The 20,765-nt window shown below is 61.1% G+C and overlaps 2 protein-coding genes and 1 long non-coding RNA gene across 4 annotated transcripts; 1 reads left to right on the top strand and 2 right to left on the bottom strand.

The window, feature by feature from the left end:
- Positions 1-2,149: 2,149 nt before the first annotated feature.
- On the bottom strand, positions 2,150-4,343 carry LOC118696379 (uncharacterized). The gene is made up of 2 exons (XR_004981647.2): positions 3,879-4,343; positions 2,150-2,759 (listed from the first exon to the last, which is right to left on the bottom strand). It is a non-coding gene; the product is annotated as an uncharacterized LOC118696379 (long non-coding RNA).
- On the top strand, positions 3,433-8,027 carry SMPD2 (sphingomyelin phosphodiesterase 2). 2 transcript variants are annotated; one of them, XM_054517295.1, is made up of 11 exons: positions 3,433-3,474; positions 4,595-4,697; positions 5,141-5,237; positions 5,324-5,400; positions 5,667-5,760; positions 5,850-5,939; positions 6,261-6,343; positions 6,541-6,673; positions 6,745-6,849; positions 6,927-7,083; positions 7,297-8,027. In XM_054517295.1, exons 2-11 carry the CDS (start codon positions 4,648-4,650, stop codon positions 7,638-7,640), a joined length of 1,230 nt encoding a protein of 409 aa, XP_054373270.1. In that variant the 5' UTR covers positions 3,433-3,474; positions 4,595-4,647; the 3' UTR covers positions 7,641-8,027. The 2 variants fall into 2 exon arrangements, with proteins under 2 accessions (XP_054373270.1, XP_036254422.1); XM_036398529.2 differs by having other exon boundaries at positions 3,457-3,474; positions 4,506-4,697.
- Positions 8,021-20,464, bottom strand: MICAL1 (microtubule associated monooxygenase, calponin and LIM domain containing 1). The gene is made up of 26 exons (XM_036398528.1): positions 20,371-20,464; positions 16,702-16,910; positions 16,346-16,624; positions 15,393-15,600; positions 15,203-15,310; positions 14,948-15,046; positions 14,716-14,871; positions 14,430-14,530; positions 13,916-14,173; positions 13,383-13,498; positions 13,174-13,300; positions 12,828-12,906; positions 12,283-12,433; positions 12,023-12,210; positions 11,832-11,938; positions 11,698-11,748; positions 11,534-11,611; positions 11,026-11,200; positions 10,848-10,930; positions 10,275-10,737; positions 10,063-10,157; positions 9,822-9,920; positions 9,604-9,697; positions 9,427-9,526; positions 9,256-9,329; positions 8,021-9,152 (listed from the first exon to the last, which is right to left on the bottom strand). The coding sequence occupies exons 3-26, from the start codon at positions 16,604-16,606 to the stop codon at positions 9,022-9,024; spliced, it is 3,402 nt and encodes a 1,133-aa protein (XP_036254421.1). The 5' UTR covers positions 16,607-16,624; positions 16,702-16,910; positions 20,371-20,464; the 3' UTR covers positions 8,021-9,021.
- Positions 20,465-20,765: the final 301 nt, after the last annotated feature.

Here is a 20,765-nt window from a genome sequence, read left to right as displayed (position 1 = left end):
GAAGAAAAACAATAGCCAAAAAAGACTGACTTGTGATCGCAGATGTTTTCTACTTAGGAACAGTTTCTTTTTTTTTTTTTTTTTTAATAAATAAATAAAACTACCAAAAAAAAAAAAAAAAAGAAAGAAAAAAAAAAGAAAAAGAAGAATGGGAAAGGAAGTGTAGGGAGAAAGGAAACCCACATCTGGAGCTGGAGAGGGAGAGAGCAGCCCTCGGTGTTGCTGATGAAGGCCAGGAGCCCGCCGTGCCAGCAGCAGCAGCAGCAGGACGTGGGAGCAGAGAAGGACCCCTCCTTTCAGCCCAGCCTTGCTCAGAAGTGGCCCCAGCCCTGAGTGGAGAGGAGAGCAGCGAGCACGGACGCTCAGGAGGATGCAGCACCGTGCCAGGTGTGATGGTGACCGGCATGGCAGCGACAGTGGCACTGGCACCGCGTGGCACAGCCTGGGGGACGTGGGGACAGACGGACGGGCAGGGCAGGGCAGAGTGGAGGAGGGGGACACTGCCACCCCCAGGGATGCTCCTTCTCCATGCCCAGCTGGGGCACTGGGAGCCAGTGGCAGTGAAGGCATGAGGGCATTGACAATGCAAACCATGGGGGTTTATGGCTCCTTTTTTTTCCTTTTTTTTTTTTTTTTTAATTGAAAGTGCTTTTTAATACTTTTTAAAAAGACACCATGCTTGTAATCAGGCTGATGGCCCTCTACAGTGCCCAGGTGCTGCCCTCCCACCCTGCATGGGAAGTGTCTTGTTTAGGGAAAGGTTTGGGATGCCTCCATCTCTGGCTGGGATTTGTGGGGGACTTGCTGTGTTCAGGAATTGCACTTGGGGCTGGCCCAGGCTCAGTGTCCCCACTGTGGTCACTTGCTGAGGAGTCATGAGTAGAGAGCAGTGAGGGCAGATTGCCTGATTTATTTTGTATATGTACATTCTCCTTGTTTCAGGTTGGTGTTGTTGTTTTATTTTGTTCCTTCACATTTTTTTCCTTTTTTCTGCGATGACTGTTCCAAACCGCTCCATCCACTCTCCTGCATCCTGTGGGAAGTGGCCAGGGAGGTGCAGGGAAAAACAAATTGAGCAATGCAGGGCCAAGCTGTCAGTGGGCAGAGTTTGGGACAGAAAGGACAGAGACAGAGAGGGGACAGAGAACAGGAGGGGTGCCAGGATAAGGGACTGGGTCAGCTTGGAGGTATTTTTGTGGCTGCAGCCCAAAGTAAGCCAAGGCAGAGTGCCCAGTCCTGAGGCTGTGATTGCAAGGGCAGAGTCTGGGGAAAGCAACCTCAGGGTGCAGGAGGGTGACAGAGGGACAGAGGTGGCAGGGAGCAGGGTGGCAGGAGGCTGGCAGGGGGACAGAGAGCCCGAGGTGGCCAGGTCTGGATGGGTTTCTCATGTTGGCAGGGAAGTGAAGGCAGTGGGAAAGAGGCAGGAGTGTTTTGAGGGGCACTGCAGCTGCTTTGGGAGGGGGACAGGGCAGGTTTAGGCTCAGTGCTGCCAGTGCAAGGAGCAGGAACAGCTCCAGAGCTCAGGAAAGCGCCTTGGCTGCTGCCTTGATGCCATGTGTCCTGTGAAGCACGGGGACTTCGACCTCTTGCTGCTGGAAAAAGCCACCCATCCCTGTGGGATGGGGCAGAGCCATCCCAGCCCCGTGCCAGGCCCAGGGCTCAGTGGTGGGACTGGACTGAGGTGGCTGCTGTGAGCAGGGCAGACAGAGCAGGGAGGGAAAGAGAGAGGGAAAAATCCAAGGCCAGGCACTGGCAAACCATGCCAGGGCTGTGCTGGGCCAAGTTCTCATATGTAGCATGTTTGTTTGTTGTTTTGTAGGTTTTTGGTTTGTTGTTTTTTTTTTTTTTTCCTTCTGTTTCACTCACTGATTTAAACTCTGGGAATGAAAACTCAAAACTCCCCCACCATAAAACACAGGCGTGCCCACTCCCAGCCCTGCTGGGGGATGAAGCTCTTTGTTAAACTGGACAGGTTTGTGCCTCCATCCCTCCCTCCCTCCCTGCTGCCTGCACCGAGCCCAGGGCTCACACTGCACCCCACGCACACAGACTGGTGCCCCCAGCAGCCCTGGCTGGGGTTTAGTCATGATCCCAGAGACACTTTCTCAACTCCCCCAGCCCCTCCGTTCGCCTCCAGTGTATTTATGAATTTCACATGAAGTACTGTTTTATTTTTTTAAAGACTTTGTAAAGCTTACCAGGGTTACAATCACCATTTTTAGAGCTGCGTCAGTCCACAATGTTAAAAATCCATTTTTTTATGTATTATATTTTTTGTGTATTTTTTTTTAATCCAGCTGTGATGGGTTGTATCATATATTTGTTGTGTTTACTGTATCTGTCCAACTTCAAAGAGAGGAGACTGTGGAGCTCCGAGAAAACTATGGTCCGCTGAAAAAAAAAACCATTAAAATTATTTGTTCATGGGTTGGCTCAAGCAGTTCTGAAGTTCATATTTTATTTCATAGGAATATGAGAGCTGCCATGTCCCATGTAACCCCTTGGCTGGGTAACACTGGGTACCCCAATTCTGGGTACCAGGATGCCGCATCCCGCTGTGTTTCGCTCTAGTTTGCATCACTGCTGCAGGGTTTGCTTGGGGAAAGTTGCGTTGGCCATGGCAGACGCTTCCCCGGGTTCAGGAACACCTTTTGAGGGGTCGCACCCTCAACCACAGGGTGACAGAGGGGTTCCTGTGTCACCACCACCCCTCCAAGCGCTGCTCGCGGTGTCCCGGCTGTCGGTACTCACAGCCCATCCTACACTCGGGGACACACATGCGTTCCACCACCACCCGTACCCCGCTATACCTCCCGCACCCCGCTGTCCCTCCCGCACCCCGCTATCTTTCCCGTACCCCGCTGTCCTTCCTGCACCCCTCTGTCCTTCCCGCACCCCGCTATCCTGCACCCCACTATCCTTCCCTCACCCCTCTGTCCTTCCCGCACCCCGCTATCCCTCCCGCACCCCGCTGTCCTTCCCGTACCCCGCTGTCCTTCCCGTACCCCGCTGTCCTTCCCGCACCCCACTATCCCTCCCGCACCCCGCTGTCCTTCCCGTACCCCGCTGTCCTTCCCGTACCCCGCTATCCCTCCCGCACCCCACTATCCCTCCCGCACCCCGCTGTCCATCACGTACCCCGCTATCCCTCCCGCACCCCGCTATCCCTCCCGCACCCCGCTATCCTTCCCGCACCCCGCTGTCCTTCCCGCACCCCGCTATCCTTCCCGCACCCCGCTGTCCCATCCGTCCCGCACCCCGCTATCCCCCCCGCACCCCCGGCGCGCCCCGTTACACCCATTACACCCCGTTACACCCACCACACCCGCCGGGGCTCCCTCCGCCCTTCCCGGCCCCATTCACCCCCCCGGCCGCGGCTCCGGCCCCGGTCCCGGTCCTGCCCCTTCCGCCCCGCTCCGCTGCCTGCCGGGACGCGTAGTCCCGCGGCCCCGCGCCGCTCCCGGCCCGCCGCAGGTCCGCTCCCGGCCCCGCCGATCGCTGCTCCCGGTCCCGCTGCTCCCGCTCCCCCCGGTCCCGCTCCCCCCGGTCCCGCTCCTTCCGGCCCCGCTGCTCCCGGTCCCGCTCCCCCCGGGCCCGCTCCGCCCGGCTCCGTTGCTCCCGGCCCCGCTCCCCTCGGTCCTGCTCCCTCCGGTCCCGCTCCGCCTGTTGCTCCGCTCCCGGCCCCGCTGCTCCTGCAGTCCCGATCCTCCCATTGCTCCGCTCCTCCGGTTACCCCGCTGCCGCCCCCGCTCGTCCTGCAGCTCCGCTCCTCCTGTTCCGCTCCCCCGCTCCTATCCTGGCTCCCGTCCCCTCTTTCCCCTTTCCTCGCTCTCCCGTTTCCCCGCTCCCGCCCCCGCTCTCCCGTTTCCCCGCTCCACCTGTTGCCGCTGTCCCGCTCCCGTCCCCGCCGCATCCCGCGGGGAACGGGGAGCGCCCCTGGGGGCTCAGGCCCGGTGGAAGCCGCCGGCGTTAATTAGCGCGGCTCAGGAACGGGATGATCCCGCCGGGGCAGGCAGAGCCTGGCTGCTCTCACCGGCATCCTGGAGCTCCGGGGCTGCTCTTTTTAGCTTCTAAACCGGAAACTAGGACAATCGCACGGGATCAGGCAGGGGGGAAGCGGAGCTGGCGGAGAGCTGGGGCTGCTCCGGAGCTGCTGCCTCCGCCGGGGTTTGGGGTCCCGAAAAGGATCCGTGGGCTTCCCGAGTGGGGAGGTGTGTGACGGTGTCCCATGGCCGTGCCTCGCAGCTCCACTTTGGAACCAGGATGCAAGCCCATCCTGCAGCACAACTCGCTGACAGGCAGAGGGGTTGAGCCCTGTAGCCCATCCCTGGCCCACTGGTGTCCCCAACCACTGGGTGGAGGGTGACATGGGTGGTTTGGGTCCATGGATCCCTGTACGGGGGCAGTTTAGGGTTCGGGGTGGTCCTTGTGTGCAGGAAAGGAGGCAAAAGGCCTGGAGCACCCTCAGCACTTTTCCTTCCTTCCTGGCCTTTGCCTTGCCTCAGCCCTTCCGCCTTCCCAGCCTGGCTCCCTGGCTCTGTCCTGCAGCCTGCACTGGCTCCTGGGGGCTGCCACTCCTACCCGCTCCCCGCAGGTGCCCCCTCTGCCTGGCACTGCCTGCTGACCCCCACAGAGCCCCCACAAGCCATGGAGGGGGAGCCCACCCTGCGCCTCCGGATCTTCAACCTCAACTGCTGGTGAGTCCAGACTTCGCCAGGCTGTGTGGGGGGAGATGGGGGCACCACACTGAGGGAGGGTTCCACCTTGGGGTCACCTTCGTGGCCCCTTCATTTTGGGCTCTCAGCACACTCCCCGCCCCAGAGGGTCATGAGGTGCTTGGCTGGGTATTGCCTCCTGTCCCTTCCGTGCTTGTTAGCCCCAGAAAAATCCCCCATTTGCACCCCAAGCAAGGATGAGCTGCCTCAATTCTGCAGGCAGGAGAAGCTGTCCCCAAACAGCCTCCCTGCATCTTGTCCCCCTGTCCTCGCATGGCCCTTTCCCCTTCCCATCTTTCCCATGTGCATTCTGCTTCTGCTGGTACTGGAGCCCTGTTTCTCTCCCTCGTTTCGGGTCACAGTGGTCCCCAAGAGCCCCATGGCCCTGTCCTCGCCAGGCTTTGACTGTCACCCCTCTGTGGCAGGGCCATCCGCTACCTGAGCAAGCGGCGGCAGCAGCGCGTCCGGCTCATCGGGGACACGCTGCGCCAGGAGGGCTTTGACCTGGTGCTGCTGCAGGAGGTGAGGCCAGTTTGTGAGCTGAATGCACCCCCTCCCAGCCTGGGAGATGGCCATGACTGTCCTCAGCCTGTCCCTCTGTCCTCCAGGTGTGGAGCGAGCAGGACTACAGTGAGCTGAAGGTGAAGCTAGCAGGCTGTTATCCCTTCTCCCATTACTTCCGCAGGTGAGAAGGGCAAGCTCAGCCCCCCGGGGCTGTCTGTGGGGCAGTGCCAGGGCTGTGCCATGTCCTCGGGGTTTGCCACTTGCAGGGACTGCTGCAGGTCCTTTAGGTCACCTCTGTCGTTGTGAGAGACCCCATGCCTGGGCAGTGGGGTGCTCACGGGAGCACACATGGATCCAGGCACCCAGGGAGTCCTCCTGGCCCAGGGTTAGGGCAAGGCAGAGGTTTTGGGAACCCCATCTCCTCACTGTGCTTCCTCCCTCCCACAGTGGGGTGATCGGCAGCGGCCTCTGCGTCTTCTCCAGGTTCCCCATCCTGGACATGCTCCTCTACCAGTACTCACTGAACGGGTACCCCTACATGGTAGGTGGGGTTGGGGGGCACGTGGCACCATGGTGTCCATCCCCACAGAGCCTCAGTAGCCCTGACCTGCCCTTCCTCCCCTTGGGCAGCTCCAGCACGGGGACTGGTTCTGCGGCAAGTCCGTCGGTCTCGTAGTTATGAAGATCTCAGGGATCATCTTCAACGTCTACGTCACCCATGTGAGCAGCCCAGGGAAGAATCCAATTCCCAATTCTGGGGAGGAGGGGAATGAGTGGCCATACCCCTGTTTTACTGTCCCCTTGCTTTAACCCTGCTCTTCACCCTCTGCCCTGTTCTATGCACTGATTTAATAAAATATTGCTCAGGGCAGGGGGCAGGGATCCACAACCTGGTTGTGCACTGAGGTGAGCATCCCAGGCTCTCCCCAGTGGGGGTGAAACAAAGACAGAGGTGTTGGCAGGGACTGTTTGGAGGGGTTGGGTGGGTTTGCAGGGAGCAGGGCAGGAGTCAGAGCCCCTTTGCTTTCCCTCTCTCTCCAGCTGCACGCCGAGTACTGCCGGGACAAGGACGCCTACCTGCCCCACCGCCTGGTGCAGGCCTGGGAGCTGGCACAGTTCATCAGGTGAGCAGCTGGGGGCTGTCCCCTGCAGGCCCCCAGGACACGTGTAGGTCACCCCTGCCCCCGGGGCTTGCACTGCAGAGAGCTCCCATTGCACCAGTGCCAGTCAGGAATAAGGTGGAGGAGCACTGGGCAGGTCCCAGTCACTCCAGTGGGGTGCCAGGCAGGGCAGGGAAGGACAGCCACCCCTGTCCCCACAGACACACCTCAAAGGCAGCAGATGTGGTGCTGCTGGGAGGAGACCTGAACATGCACCCTGAAGATGTGGGCATCCGGCTGCTGCGTGGCTGGACGGGGCTGCAGGATGCCTTTGCTGAGGCCATGCACTTTGAGGTGAGCTGAGGGGCTCAGTGGGGTCCCAGGGCACACCAAGAGCCCCCAGCTCACCCAGGCTTCTGTCTCAGGGCTGTAAGAACGGCTGCACCCTTGTCCCTGACAACTGCTTCACTGACAAGTCAGAGCTGCTGCCCTTCCCGCTGGGCATCCGCATTGACTACATCCTCTACAAGGTAACGGAGGTGTCTGCCCACCAGCTGTGAGTGCTGGGGGTGAGGCACTGCTGTGACCCCCTTGTCCCCTCACCCAGGCCATCTCCAGCTTCACGGTGAAGTGTGAAGAGCTGAAGACCACCACGGGGCGAGCCCCAGGCGTGGACATCCCCTTCTCCGACCATGAAGCTGTGATGGCAACACTGCACATCCAGAGGCAGGGGCAGCCTGCAGGTGCCACCCTTGGCACAGCTGGTAAGTCCAGGGGCTGCTGCCAGCATCCACTCTGTGCTGGGCAGGGGGCTGGTGGATGGACTGGTGGGGTTGGATGGAGCTCTTTGGGGACGTTTCCCCTTGTGGTGCTGCTGGTGGAGGGCTGCAGAGCACTGGGGATGGGGAGAAGGATATGGGGAGGGCATAGGGATGGTATATGGGGGTCGCACCCTGCTGATGGCCCTGTCCCCACAGACCCAGCCCTGGCAGATGTGGTGACAGAGGCACGGGCAGAGGTGGGCGCGGGGCTGCGGGCGGCGCGGCGGCAGCGCTACTCCTCGGGCAGGATGGCTGTGCTGGCCCTGCTGCTGCTGCTGCTCCAGGCTGCAGCTGCCCTGGCCACTCTGGCTGGGCTGGGCGCAGAGCAGCCCTTCCCCAAGCTCTCCTTCTGCCTGCTGGCCTTCCTCGCCCTCGGCGTCCTCGTCCTCGCCACCGGTCTCCACCTGTTTCACACCATGGAGGTGAAGATGCTGCACGGCACCGAGGACCAGATGTGGATGGTGCTGAGGGCCCTGCAGGAGCGTCCCAGTGAAGGCTGAGCTGGGGCTCTGGGTGTCCCACAATGTCCCCCTTGGCCACACTATGTCCCCTTTATCCTCCTTGTTTTTAGCTGACTTCGGGTCTTAGGCCAGCAGCACTGCAGCCAATGCAGTAGTGCAGGTTTGGCAGCTGCCTCTGGGGGAAATTAAGGTTTTTGGGGTAGATTTATTGCATTGACCCCTGTGAGAACCACAATGGAGGCAGATTTTTATTGCTGTCTTTTTAAACACACTATTTTGTACACGGAGGGACCCACTGGCGAGGCTGGAAGGCTTGAGACACTGAGGGTGCCCTTGCCTGGGGTGGCCTCAAAGTTTACACTGGTGGCTGTTCTGGCAACCAGTCCTAACTGATGGAAAATAAAGGCAATATTTTAACCTTTGGCACTTTGATCAGGGGGGGCTTTATTTGAAGGGAGGGGGGTTGCAGCAGGATTGTAGGGCTGGTACAAACACAGGGAGGGCTGGAGGAGGTGCTGAGGGAAATGGCAGCATGAGGGCTGAGCACAGGGTGGCCTTGCTAAGAGAGGAAGCTATACCTGGGACCCCCATCCCAACACGTCTGGGCTGCCATGAGCACCATTTGCCCACAGAGGCAACAGCCAGGGACTGCAGGGGCATCTGGGGTCTGTGCAAAGTGTGGCATCGCCAAGCAGAAGAAATCCCAAAGGGGCAAGGAGGGCACAGCCACTGGTGTCCCTTGTCCTTGGTGTTAGAGTGTTGGCCCTGAGCACAATTCCCATAGGAATTCCAGGACAAAAAGCCCTTCCCTGGCCCAAGGGGCTCACGGTAGAGTTCTGACCTCGGTTTCCTGCAGCAGCTGGGGGCAGCGTGGACGTGGCATCCAAAAGCAGTGGTGCAGAGCAGCTGGAGCAGCCCAGTCTGTCACTGGCCCCAGCTTGTACAGGCAGACGTCCCTTGAGATGGGCAGTCCAGACTGGGATGGATGCCCTCAGCTGGGAAGGATGTCCCAGGGTGGCTTTGAGGGACCATTCCTGAAGGTGCCCCTGCACATATGGCATCTGTCTCTGGTGGCCAGTCACCTCCTTGCTGCTGGGAGCCACCACAGCCCCCTTTTGCAGTCCCCTGTGAGTTTTCCAGCCAGCACAAGGCAAAGGCACTCCAGCCGTGCACAGGAGCACCCTCTCAGCCCGCCAAGGCTGAGTGCTTCTTGGTGTCTCCTCACGTGGGCATCCACCAGCGGGTCTGGCCCCTCCATGACAGACTTTGGCAAGCAGGGAGCTGGAATTGCTGTGGCAGCTGCTGGCACCAGGGGCATGGCCACCTCCAGAGGTAGCTCAGGGTGGTGCTCAGCCCAGGACTCACTCACACACTCTCTGCTGGTCCCCAGGGAGGACTGGTGGCCCGGGGGCCGTGCAGGTCAAGCCCGGAGCTCACTGAGCCGCTTCTCCTCCTGCAGCTGGATGAGGATGTTCCGCTTGTTCACCACCTCCACCAGCTGCTTCAGGATCTCCTGCTCAGCCTTCTCATCCTCAGGTGTCTTCAGGGCATCTGTGGGTGCAGGGGGCCAGAGTAGAGCTGGGAAGGCCACAAGCCCTGACCTGCTCCCTGCACTATCAAAGGGGTGCTCTCCCTGGCACGGGCTGGCACTCACCCTCCTTGTTCATGTAGCTCCGGAGCTTCTCGTCAAGCTGGCACTGCTGCTCCTCCAGCTTCAGTTCCTGCACCCTGTGGGGAGGAAAAGGGTGTGCTGGGTACTGAATTTGCAGGGGATTGGGGTGAGGTGAGCCCCCACACCCACCAGGGAGCGTCCCCCAAGCCTCACGCGATCATGAGGTCCGACTCCTCGCTCATCAGATTGTTCTTCTTCTGCACCAGGTACAGCAGCTGGTTTGTCCACTGTGTCTGCTGGTCAGCCAGGCTGTCTGCAGGACAGGGGGATGGTCAGCAGGGTGCAGACCCCCCCTGCAGGGTCACAGTGCTCTGTCCACCCTGGCTTTACCATTCTCATCCCGGAGTAACTTCTCCAGCTTGGTGCCCTGCTGCTCCAGTTCCCGGAACGTCACCTCGATCTCCTCCAGCCGCCTCTGGATGGCCTGTAAGGGAAGGGCAGCACTCACCTGCAGGCCAGCACCTGCCAGCATGTGGCCACCAGCAGCAGGATGGAGGGGACAGGGTGCAGTGCCACACTGGGGATGTGGCCGTCCCCTGCGGGGTTACCTGGGCCCTGCAGAACCTCTTCATCTGGGATTCCCTGGTCCGGCGGGCCAAGGTGCGCTTCCAGGTGGGGAATTTCTCCTCTTCCCTGGGGTCTGGGTACTGTGAAAGGATGGTGGCACAGGCAGGGGCTCAGTGCCTGCACCAGGCACCTCCTGCCTTGGCAGCCACAGCTGAGCCACTCCTGATGCCTCTGTGAGAGGAGCAAGAGCCCCAGCTACCATCACCTGGGGGAAATCCTCACCAACTCTTTCATGATGCCAAGGCCTGTGCCCTCCTCCTCCTCTTTCTCCTCCTCCTCCTCTTCCTCCCCCTCCTCGCTGTCACTGTCCTCCAAATCTGCCCAAGAAAAAGCTGTTTCAGGCTGGTTCCTCATGAGCAAGATGTGGGATACAGCAGGGTCCTGCAGGGATTGAGAGCTCTGCTCATCTGGAGACTCCAGTTTGTACCACCTACCTTTCTCCATGTCAATTTTCTCCTCCTCCTCCTCCTCCTCCTTCCAGGCGCCTTGTCCCTGCCGCAGGGCAGGGAGGGCCTTGGGTGCTGCTGGGAGCCTCAGACGAGCTGGCTTCAGTGGAGGGTCGGGTTCTGCTTCACTGGTGAGGTTCAGCGTGGACAGACTGAGCTTCTCCAGTGGTGTAAGGATGATCTTCCTCCTGCCCCCAGTCTCCTCACCCTCCTCTGCTGCTCCTTGGGGCTCCGCTCTGGGAACCTGCTCTTCCCTCACATCCTCCCCAGGCTGTGCCAGCGGCTCCTGCTCCTCCATGTCACCAACATCTGCAGTGCCCTCAACGTCCCCAGGCCCTTCCCCGGCCTGTGGGGCTGCTGGAGTGGGCTGCAGTGGGCTGGGTGCCCACTCCATGGGGGACACACACGACCTTCCAGCATCTGAGGGTGCGTGGGCAGCAGCATCAGCATCCTGCAGCAGAGCCAGAGCAGAGGGACGATGCAGCATAGGGGCCACACCCAACCACCCCCCTCAACATTCTGCCTTTCCTCCATCACCTCCAGGGATTTAGGGTGATTTACCCCATCAGGCAGCGCCGAAGCCTCATCCCGGGGCAGGTCCATGCTGGCTGGATTGGGGTAGTGCAGCGAGCAGTAAAAATTACCTGGCGGGGAGGGGGTAGGGGGCGAACTCATGTGAGGACCTGCGAGGTGGAGAAGCCGCTCCCCAAGCATTCCCTGTCCCCGGGAGCTGTCTCACCATCCTCCTCGTCGAAGGCGTAGTCGCCCAGGCGCAGGGTGGCCCCGCAGCGCCGGCACTGGAAGCAGCCGCGGTGGAAGAAGCGTCCCTCGGCGCTGGCCCGCTCCACGATGTACACACGGCGCCCGCAGAAGTAGCAGGCGTCGCTGTTCTCCCCTGTCCTGTCCCTCGGGGGCTGCGGGGGGACAGGACAGGCGGGGCTGGCACCAGGGGCCTGGCACCCACCCTGCCCCGTGGCCGTGCCAGCAGCCATGGGGGCACGGGGCAGGGCTTTGCACCTCTCTCAGCGCCGGGTCTGGGTGCTGGGATGGCTGAGGGAGCGGCAAGCCTTGGCTCTGGAAAACCAGTTGGGTCAGGAAACAGGCAGGGAGGAGCTGGGAACCCGTGGGCGTTCTCTTGTGCAGCTCTGGTGCCAGCCCTTGGCTTGGCCCTGCCAGCCACCGGTGCCCTCCCGGTGCCCCCCTGCCCTGAGCTGGAGCCTCCATCCCAAGGGGACACAAGGACCAACCTGCCCTGGGTCCATCCCGGTGGCTTGTGGCAGCTCGTGGGCACTGTCCGGAGTGTCTCCATCCAGCCCCGTGTCCAGCTACAAGTGACCCAAGGGCAGGGTCAGCCCCCCACTCTCCCCCCAGGACAGCTGCACCCAGCAGAGCCCCCCTGGGGCAGCCCCACCTCAGCGTCCCTGCGGCTCCTCTTGGCCTCGCTGTCCTTCTGGGCACCATCCTGCAGATCCAGAGGGGGTGGTAAGGGTGGGGAGTGTGGCAGGGTTGTGGTGTGCCAGGAGGGTCTGGGTGGGGGTTCCTCACCTGGCTACGTTTGTGTGCCAGGTTCCGGCTCTTCTGCAGTTTGCTGAGGAAGAGGATGGCCCCTCGTGTGCCAGGGGGAGACAGTGGCTTCTTGCTGACCTCCACCTCTGCACAGGACATGGCCGTTTTGGTGGGACCCAGCCAGCCCCAGGGCAGCTCAGGATGGGACAAATCCCCCCAAAACCTCGCACCTGGAGAGGTCCCAAAAATTTGATAGAAGTGGCTGAGGTAGGTGATGAGGTCCAGGCAGTCAGGCTCTGTCAAGGTGGCCATCTCAGCGCTGGAGAGGACAGGCTGGATGCCCAGCTCCTGCTCTGCTATGTCCAGCAACATCTGGTGGGTCTGAATGGCATCCTGGGGGTCCACGGAGTCAAAGTCCCTGTGGGGAGACATGGCTGCCATCAGGGTGGGCTGTGCAGGGTGGAGGGTTCTGGGGGCTCCAGGCACTCACACCAGGTCGGGGCGGAAGCGGTGGATGAGGGCACAGAGGGCCAAGCCACTGGTCCAGGAGGTGCTGAAGTTGGTCACGGCCACACCAGGGTATCCAGCTGTGCTGGCCTGGCACCAGCTCAGCAGCTCTTCACAGACAGCTCCAGGGGCCACTGGGGAGGCAGAGACAAGGGACATCCCCCCAGTCCACCTCCAGCCTCAGACTCCATGCTTTAAGAGGAAAGGGATCCCATGGGAGCAACCTGAGACACCCCCTGTCCCCCCAAAACCCTCCCCACAAGCCTCAATGACTATGTTGGAAAAGCATCTGTCAATATTTCATGGCTCAGCATCTGTGCAGCCTGGAGGGGCACAGCCTCGTCCCCAGAAGGCAGCAGGGTCCCCATGTGGGCCACAAGCAGAGGGGATAGAAACCATTGGTGTCACCAGGACAGCCTGCTGGACACAGGCCAGGGTGCAAGAAACAAGGATGGGGCGGAAAATCAGGGCAGGGGCCACTTGGGCATGGGCTGCTGGGAGGGATGGGGCAGGACTGGCTGCTCCTACCGGTGCTGAGCCGGCTGTCGCTCTTCCTCTTCCCATGGTGGTCCACCTCCACCATGCCCACCAGGTAGAGGTCCCTCACCTGCCAATGGGGACATGTTGTGGGTCACCACCCATCCAGAACCAATGACACCACGCAGGGAGGTGGCCCAGGCAAGGGGGACACCTGGACATCGCCCCCCCAAACCCTCCAGAACCCTCCACCTTCCACAATGCATCCAGTGTCCTGTGGGCTAATAGCTTCAGTCTCACACCCTTTGGGGACAGGGTACTGGGTAAATTGGTGTCACCCTGACAGCCAGGGAGGCTGGGCTGGCTGGCTGTCCCATGGCAGGACCTGGCCAGGTACCTGGCTGGCTTTGATGGCCTGCAGGTTGATGTTGGGGTAGCGCGTGGCCGGGTCGATGCTGTACTGACTGACGTTCTTGTGGGTGTTGTCCGGGGATGTCTGTGAAAGGCGCTGGTAGATGCTCTCCCTGGGTGTAAGGGACAGGGCTGGCATCACTGCTGCCATCCTCACGTGCTCCAGGGCCAGCCCAGAGGGATGGGGACACTCACCTCTCGGCCAGCACCTCCAGAGGGGGTGTCCCAGCCGCCCAGCGCCGCACCATCCACGCCGCGTCGAAGGCGGCGAGGAAGCCCCTGGCCACGCCGGTGCCCAGCGGCCAGAAGGGCTGCAAAGGGGAAGGCAGAGCTGGAACATGGAACAGCTCCATGGAACTGGAGTTGCATGGCTGGTCCGGGCAGATGGGAGGAGCTGGGAGCTGCCAGGCTTGGCCAGGGATGAAAGAGGGAGAGGCGGCAGGACGCGCACGGACAGGAGGGGTGGCCATCTGCTCCCCAGCCAGCACAGCAGCACTGGGGAGGGGCTGGGCTGCTCCTCCATCCTGAACCAACCCCAGATCTTCTCTGGGGATGGAGAAGGGGATAACCTTCCCAAAACGTGCCACTGATGGCAGCCTGCCCAAGGATGGAGTGCACTGGGCAACTGGGATGAGAGGCACTTAGGGAGGGGAAATATATTGCAACCAATGCATCTTGCAAGGAGAGGGAAACGGGGGCATGAGGGGTGCTGCAGGGGAAGCTCTCACCTCCACCAGGCAGTCGCCCACCAGCCCCAGGAGCACACGGCTCCCATTGTGCTCCCGCACCAGCGCCGCGTTCTCCGAGCGCGTCATGCACGTGAAGTCGAACATGTCAACGTCCGGCAGGTCCCGGTGGTTGAGGGCAAACTCCAGTTCGGGCAGGCAGTAGTTGGTGGAGAAGTTGGCAGCTTCTTTGGCATAGCTAAGGAGGGCATCCCGGTTCACATTGTCTGGGGCCAGGAGGCTCTCGATGTCCGCTTTGTCCTGCGGGGATGGGGTAAAGCTGAGTGGGATGTGGGAGGTGATGTTTGTCCCTCAGCCTGGCAGCACCCAGCTCTAGGGTGCAGCTGTGCCACTGCACTCTCAGTATCCTGGAAGGATTTTCCTGTGGCACAGGCAACAGCTGCTGCAGCCCCCACCACCCCAAGCGTGTGCAGTCAAACTAGTATCCACAATTTGCATCCCACTTTCAAGCTGCCCACTGCTGTGAGAGGCCAGGGCCAGATCCTGCCCTTCTCACCTGGAGGATGACCCCCTTTGTGAGCAGGCTCTGCTTCTTGGCCGTCATGACGAAATAGTGAGTGTCATCCTTGTAGTACACGATGTTTTCCAGGTCAATGCCTGGTGATAGGAAAGGGGCTGAGCCAGGGCCATGGGGTGTCCCAGCACTGGGCTCAGACACCAAATGTCCCATTACTGCACCCCATTACTGGGGACATCCTGGGGCTGAGCCTCCAGCTCCCTCAGGAGGGGGCAGGAGCCCCCAACACCCCACATGTAGGGGTTGGGACCATGGGACCACTGACCTGTTTTGTTGTAGAGGTTCTGGAAGAACTTCTGGTTGTAGATTCGGGCCACACCGCTGATCTCAGCCACCTCCACCTCGGCCCGGCTGTGGCGGTTGATGAAGTTGGTGGTGATGCCAATGGCCAACTTCCCACGCGTCTCCTTCCTCTTGAACCCTGCAGGAGAGCAGAGGTGTGAGCCCCCACGCAGCCCCCACATTGTTCCCGGGGCTGCAGGGACACCCGTGGTCACCTTCAGGGACAAATTTGCCGCCGCCAGCTGAGATGAGGACATCGAACTCATAGTGGCTGAGGGGAGAGGAGCTGGGCTGCAGCACGGCCTGCCAGCCACCTGCAGGGAGAAGAGTGGTCATCAATGTCCATAGGGAATGGGCTGCATCTCATTTCCCCCCAAAAGGCATTGCAGAGCCATTGGGGGGCTCAGAGTGGCCACCCACAGCCCTGTCCTTGTCCTCAGGAATGCCACCCACCCTGCAGAGTCACGTACCTGCCTTTCCCTTGGGGGGAACAAGGCTCTCAAACCTCACATTGATGTGCACCTCCACCCCCAGCAGCAAAGCCACCTTCAGCAGGATCAGCTGCAGCTGCCGGATACCTGGGAGGGGAGAGAGGCTCTCAGGGCTGCACCCCTGACTGCTGGGACTCCCCACATCCAGCCTGGCGCCCCCAAAACTCACTGATGTGGTCCAGCGTGCCCGTGCAGAAGCGCCCGTAGAACTTCTTGGCGCCCAGCGCGCGCAGGTCGTGGATGGTGAAGGGCCAGAGGTGCAGGACGTTGTTGCGGGAGAAGGAGTCTCGTTTCTCCACCAGCACCACCCGGGCTCCCAGCAGAGCCAGCTCGATGGCTGCCCGCAGCCCGCAGGGACCAGCGCCCACCACCAGGCACTGCAGGGCATGGCACGGCCAGTGAGGGGTGGGCAACACAAATCAGGGTGTGGGTGAACCCCCAAATCAGGGTGTGAGTGAACCCCGGCACAGCACGGCCAGTGAGGGGGGTGGGCAGCCCCAAAACAGTGTGTGTGAGCACTCCCAAAGGCAGCACCTCCCCACCTGCTGGGTCAGGATCTGGCCCTCCTCAATAGTCCCCTGATTCTCCCTGCAAAGTGGGGTGCCCCCCACCCCCTGGACCTTGCCTTCACCCAGGGCAATGGCAGCAATTAAAGCATTGGGTGAGATAAGGTGCAGGTCTGGTGCAGGTCTGTGCAGCCCTGACTGGGCTTGGTCTCCTGAGAGCTTCTACACAGGGCTGGGACAATGGGGCACAGCAATGAGCCACCATCTGTGGGACAGGGCTAGGGTTATATCCCCAAGGGGAGATCCTACTCGGAATGCTCCTATCTCCCAGAAAGGGCCTGTCAGTTCTCTCAGCCCTGCCATGGGATGTCCCCAGCGAGGGGCAGCTGGGAGGCGGAAGGACGCTGCTGGCTGGGTGGCACTGAGGTGGCACCATGCCATGGGGAGCTGGCAGTGCCAATTAACATCCTGTCCCATTAAACTCCATCAACCTCCCGCCTGGCACATCCTGCATCCTCCTGGGATGAGAGCCAGAGTGTCCCAGGGGATGTTCTCACCCAAGACAAGGACACAGGGCACGGAGAGACCCAAACCCCTCATCCCACATCCCGCTTACCTTGGTGCCAGCACAGGCTGTGCCCTGGTCATAGTCCTTGTGCCCAGCTTTCTTATCCAGCTTGCTCCACAGGGCCTTGGCGTTCCAGTAGTTGAGGGCAGCCTTGAGGCCGTGGTAGAGCTGCAGCCCAGTGCCCTGCAGGCCCAGCTGCTGGCACAGCTCCAGGAAGGAGCCCAGCACCTCCTGGCACTGCCCGGCATGCAGGAACCTCTCAAAGATGGCATGGGCAGGGTTGCCCGGCTCCTCGGCTGGCACACTCATCCTGTGTCACCCAGAGGCCTGGCAGAGGGACAGCAGAGGTCAGCAGGGAGGGGACTCTCCTGGATCCCCACTCCCAAACACATCCCATACCAGACCTGGTGTCTCAGAGCCAGGATTCCCAGCTGCAGGTGCTGTTGGGCAGTGATGGCACTGTCAAAACTGGCACTTTGTGACAGCAGGGATGGAACTGTCACCCTGCCACTGCTCCCAGAGAGCCACGGTGTCACCCTGCCACGGTGGCCTCAGGGCAGGGCATGGAGCAGGCTCGGGCTACAGTGAGTGGCTTCCTCCATGCAGTGGATACCTGCAAGAGCCAAGAGCAGAGGGAGTTGTTTTGGAGCAAAGATATCACTTCCTTCCTCCACAGCCTTGCCTTCACTGCAGGGGGATGGGAGGGAGCTCCTGGCTTTAGGAATCAGCCACACAGCTGCTGCAGAAACCAGCAGGACCAGCCCTGGGGCTGGAGCTGGAACGGGGTGACCTTTTCCCCCACCTCCCCTTCCAGCACTCCTGGAGAGGCTGGAAGCAGATGAGCACAGAGGAAGCACCGGTGAGGAAATCAAATAAAAGTCAAATCACCCTACAAGCAGCACCATCACGCCACAGAAGCTCTGGGAGGAGGGATGCAGCACATTCCCTCTAAGCCTCCCAAAGCCCCCTGGCATCTCCCAGGGTACCAGTCCTTGCATCTCTCTCCCATTCCCAGCACTCCCTGAGCCCTTTGTCTTGCCAGCCCCAGCACCAAAACAAAACTTTGCCTTTTCCAGCCACCGTGGCCAAACCCCAGGGCTGTGAAGGGCTCCCCCAGCCCAGCACGGACACGGTGCTGCCAAGGAGGATCTGCAGGAAAAGCTCGGGAGGACGCGGAGCTTCCACCTTTGAACCGCAGCTCTTTGCCCTCTCGCCCCCGAGCGCTATCGTGGGCACGTGGCAGCGCCCGGGGCCAGCCCTACAGCGGGACAAGGATGTCGTGAATAAATTAGGCAGCCCGCAGGAGAAAGGAGTTACTTCAGCGCTTAAATTTTGTCCGGAAAGGCCGAATTCTAGCTGGATTTCTGGTTCAGCCTCACTCAGGACTTTCCCGACAGCCAGAACGTGCCTTGCAAAGCAGTTCTGCAGGTCACCCTCCCTGCATTCACTTCTGCAGGTCACCTTCCCTTCCAGCACCGCACTCAGGAAATCCGGGCATGTTAACCCCTTCCTTCCTGGGCAGACAGGAAGGCACCCGCTGGGGCACAGCAGGGGCTGGCACACACCAGAGTGGGGACAGAGCACATGGCCCATGCATTCCTGACAGGCCTGTGAGACCTGAGGACAGATTTCTGCTCTTCCCCTGGGCGCTGCTAGTCAGACAGGATGAGCCTGGGGAAACTGAGGCAGCGCTGAGACCTCCCCAGAGAGTTTGCGGTGTTCTCACCCCTCCGTGTGCCACGGCAGCAGTGCCCCGTGCAGATGGATTGTCCTCCAGCAGCTCAAGTCCCTGCACTGGCACCTGCCCAGGTCACCACATAGCAGCCCCAGGGAGCATCTGCTCCAGCCCCAGCAGCCCCTGGCTCTGGAAAATGCCCATCCCGGCCTTGATTCCCACTGGCCATGGTGCCAGGGCAGCGTGCTGCCTGGGAAAGCTTTCCAGCCCCTACGCCTTGGCAGGGAGGCTCAGGGGAGGCAGAACAACAAGCCTTGTGTTACACAGTTTCCTACAGAAAGGATTATCCTGCCAGCACTCTGGCACACTCAAACCCCCTGGACAACTGCGAGCAAGGTCAGAAACTCCTAGGAAAGCTCAGTTCCTGCAGGCTTGATAGAAAACCCCAGCTTTCAGCCCACAAAGGCCAGCGGCAGGGGAGGAGGGCACAGCCTGTGCTCTGCTCCTTCCATCAAAGCCTCTTGCATTTCTTCCCTTCATGCTGTTCCTGCAAGCAGGAGGGAAGGGGGGGGGGGGGTTGCAGCCAGCCTGACTCATCTCATGTCAGCTTTGGTTGGCTGCAGAAATGTCTGTGGGGACATCAGCCGGCTCTGAGACATGGGGAGCACCCCTGGAGCAGGGACACTCATCCCACCTTGGGGGTCAGGGTCTCCCTCCGGCCCTCCCAGGAGAAGCAGCCTCTTGGGAGAGGGTGGGGGAAGCTGCTTGGGAGCTCACGTGGCTCCCAGGCACATGGAAATAGGGTGGGAAAGGACACAGCTCCAGAGCTGATGAAAGCTGGGAGGGTTTTCAGCAGATTGCCTCGCTGCTGCTGCTGCTGCTGCTGCTGCTGCGCTGGCTCCAAGTGTGGAGGGGCTGTCCTGGGTTTGGGATCCAGGCTCCCAGCATGGATGGGCTGTCCTGGGTTTGGGATCCAGGTCCCAGCATGGATGGGCTGTCCTGGGTTGGGGATCCAGGTCCCAGCATGGATGGGCTGTCCTGGGTTTGGGATCCAGGTCCCAGCATGGATGGGCTGTCCTGGGTTTGGGATCCAGGTCCCAGCATGGATGGGCTGTCCTGGGTTTGGGATCCAGGTCCCAGCATGGATGAGCTGTCCTGGGTTTGGGATTCAGGTCTCAGCATGGATGGGCTGTCCTGGGTTTGGGATCCAGGTCCCAGCATGGATGGGCTGTCCTGGGTTTGGGATGCAGGCTCCCAGCACAGACAGGGCTGTCCCAGGTCTGGGATCCAGCCTGGACAACACAGCCCAGGCTGCTGAGCTGGGCTGGACCCTGGAGAGCCCCTCCAGTGAAAGGCCAGGGGCAGGATGGAGGGTTCTTGTGACCACTCAAGAGCTTGGCCAAAGCCCTTGCTTTCAACCACCAGCTGAGCTGGGAGGGTGTCAGGAAGCGGTGAAGGCACTTGAAGCTCTTACAAACATTCTTGTGCTCAGGAGAAATACCCCAGGTGTGGGACTGGGCAGGGAGACCACCCTTGCCTTGATTTGGGTGGGTTTTAATCCTCAGAGGGAGGGAGGGAAAAAATCCCTGTCAGCTCCTCTGGTGTGAGGCAGGGATGTGGGTGCATGAGCACACCCCAGCTTTGCAAGGCCCCAGCATGGAACTGTGGGGAGAAGGGCTGAGGAGAGAGGACAAACCTGCATTAAGTTTTGCCAGGGATCCACACACCACAGCCCTGGGCACAGATAACTCTTGGGGAGAAGCAAATGTGCCCCCCTATTTGTGCTGCTCAGCCTGTTCCCCTGCCCAGCACCAGCCCACAGAAGGACCTGCCTCTTGCAGCTGAATTTTGGTAAAAAGAGGAAGTCTGGTCACAGCCAGGTTTCACACCCCACACATCATTTTCCTCTTCATACTTCTCCTCCACCCCAAAGCACATCTCCGTGATGATGCACAGGGCATCCCTCCTGGATCTTAGCAAAGCTCTTCCCCACCCTACTCATCACCGGTGGAGGAGGAGGAGCAGGGACTGCTCTCTTTCCCCTTTGTCCCGAGGGCAGCACAGCTCAGCGGCTGGAGGGGAAAAGCAGCGAGGATGGAGCAGGGGGGACGCCGCTGCCGCCGGGAGAGGCTGCGGGGAGGGGTCAGCCGGAGAAAAAGCGCTACCTTGCCACGGAGCGTCCCAGGGACGAGCAGGACACGGGTTCGGGGGGCTCAGCCCTCCCCAGCAGGGCAGAATCGCCGCTCGGTTTTGCCAGCAGCGATGCTCGCAGCGCGGCGGGCGGAGGGGACCGGAGCTCGGGATGCCGGCACCGAGCGGGGGGACACGGGGAGCAGCAGAGCCCCGACCTCCCCACGCCCAGGGAGGGATGCTCTGCCCATCCTCACCCTCCACTCACCTCCGCAGCCCCTCGCGGGGGGAAACTGAGGCACGGCCCGGGGCGTGGGGAGGGACCGGAGCTGGGCGCAGCCGGGCGATAGCGAGCAGGAAACGAGCGCTGGCTCTGCGAGCAGCAGCTGCCGGCCGGCCCGGCCCGGCCCTCCTCTCCTTTGCCCTCCCCTCCTCGGCCTTCCCCTCCCCCTCGCCCGCCCGACCCTCCCTCCCCCGCGGCCGGGGGGACCCGGGCCGGGCGGTGCCGGGGAGGGGCGGCCCCGGGTCCCCCCTCTTTGTGCCGCTGCAGATGCGGCTGCGGGAGGTTTGGAGCAGCGGGACGAGCGGCACAGCGCAACCCCAGCTGGGTTTTTTTGTATTTTAGGGTGAGAAACCAGACTTTTCGCCGAGCAAGCAAAAAGA

The sequence above is a fragment of the Molothrus ater genome, chromosome 25 (genome assembly GCF_012460135.2).
Source record: "Molothrus ater isolate BHLD 08-10-18 breed brown headed cowbird chromosome 25, BPBGC_Mater_1.1, whole genome shotgun sequence".
Lineage (NCBI taxonomy): Eukaryota > Metazoa > Chordata > Aves > Passeriformes > Icteridae > Molothrus > Molothrus ater.
This window is presented reverse-complemented; position numbering and strand designations above follow the sequence as displayed.

Excerpts from the sequence above, each read along its gene's own strand:
- SMPD2 (XM_054517295.1), top strand. The coding sequence starts at position 4,648 with ATGGAGGGGGAGCCCACCCTGCGCCTCCGGATCTTCAACCTCAACTGC. Across the intron at positions 6,344-6,540 it reads GAGCTGGCACAGTTCATCAG|ACACACCTCAAAGGCAGCAG; the intron begins GTGAGCAGCTGG and ends CTGTCCCCACAG. Across the intron at positions 6,674-6,744 it reads CTGAGGCCATGCACTTTGAG|GGCTGTAAGAACGGCTGCAC; the intron begins GTGAGCTGAGGG and ends CTTCTGTCTCAG.
- MICAL1 (XM_036398528.1), bottom strand. The coding sequence starts at position 16,606 with ATGAGTGTGCCAGCCGAGGAGCCGGGCAACCCTGCCCATGCCATCTTT. Across the intron at positions 13,301-13,382 it reads CTGGAGGTGCTGGCCGAGAG|GGAGAGCATCTACCAGCGCC; the intron begins GTGAGTGTCCCC and ends CCTTACACCCAG. Across the intron at positions 12,434-12,827 it reads CGACAGCCGGCTCAGCACCG|TGGCCCCTGGAGCTGTCTGT; the intron begins GTAGGAGCAGCC and ends CTGCCTCCCCAG.